At 34.5% G+C, this 837-nt stretch overlaps 1 protein-coding gene across 1 annotated transcript in view; it reads right to left on the reverse strand.

Annotated features, from left to right (window-relative positions):
* The window catches only part of LOC107633754 (protease Do-like 7), a 14,975-nt gene that overhangs the window by 9,245 nt on the left and 4,893 nt on the right, over positions 1 to 837 (reverse strand). Inside the window, exon 11 of the mRNA XM_021117427.1 lies at positions 492 to 616. Within this exon, the coding sequence (XP_020973086.1) occupies positions 492 to 616 (125 nt within the window). The remainder of the gene's footprint in view (positions 1 to 491; positions 617 to 837) is intronic.

Here is an 837-nt window from a genome sequence, read left to right on the forward strand (position 1 = left end):
AGTAAGCAGTAAGTTGATTTTAACCAATTGAAGCTGTCAGCTAAATCACAGGCCAGGTTCAAAGTAGCAACAAAGAACCCTAATATTCGCATCAATTTCATTTTACAAGTAATACTGTAATACTTCACAGGTGGCAAAATGCGAGATGCTGGATTCAGTTGGTCATTCCGAGTTCATTCCAAAAAGAGAGAAAAGAAAAGAAAAAAGAGTGACTGGTAATCAGATCACATGTAAATATCATGTTATGTAAGTCCTTCCATTACTTTCAGAACTAAAACAGTATTAGTTTAGTGGTACTAGTAAACCGTAGGACATACAAATTACAAATTTATGATGCTTTATAATTATTATTTATGTTTTCTATGTTCCAGTGTCTTGAACCTCTCTCATCAGAGAGAAGAGGTTGCAGTTTGATCACCACCGTACTGATATTCCTTATTCCCATATAATAAATAAGCACTTGAGTATGCTAATATCATTCATAATCCAAGGGGAAAAAAGTTCTCACCAACAGAGATAATATCTTTGATGTGCCACCCCTTTCAATTTGTAATTCAATATTCTTGTTTACATTGTCATCAAGTACAGTCTCCAGTTTCAGAAACTGAGTAATGACCTGCAACAAAATTGCAGAGTCGTCAAGCTCTAGCAAACTGATTAGAAAACTGGATCCTGATCTTTCACAAGTTATACAAGACCAGAGAAGTCCCTGTTTATGCAGCCTTCAAGCATAAGAAAGTAATTCTTGAAACCAATGATCACTAAAAAAACACAAAACAAAACTCCCAAGATAAAGTTGACCAAGTTATCAAATACCAGGAAGGCATTATTTAGAAA

This window comes from Arachis ipaensis, chromosome B03 (genome assembly GCF_000816755.2).
Source record: "Arachis ipaensis cultivar K30076 chromosome B03, Araip1.1, whole genome shotgun sequence".
NCBI classification, from domain to species: Eukaryota; Viridiplantae; Streptophyta; class Magnoliopsida; order Fabales; family Fabaceae; genus Arachis; species Arachis ipaensis.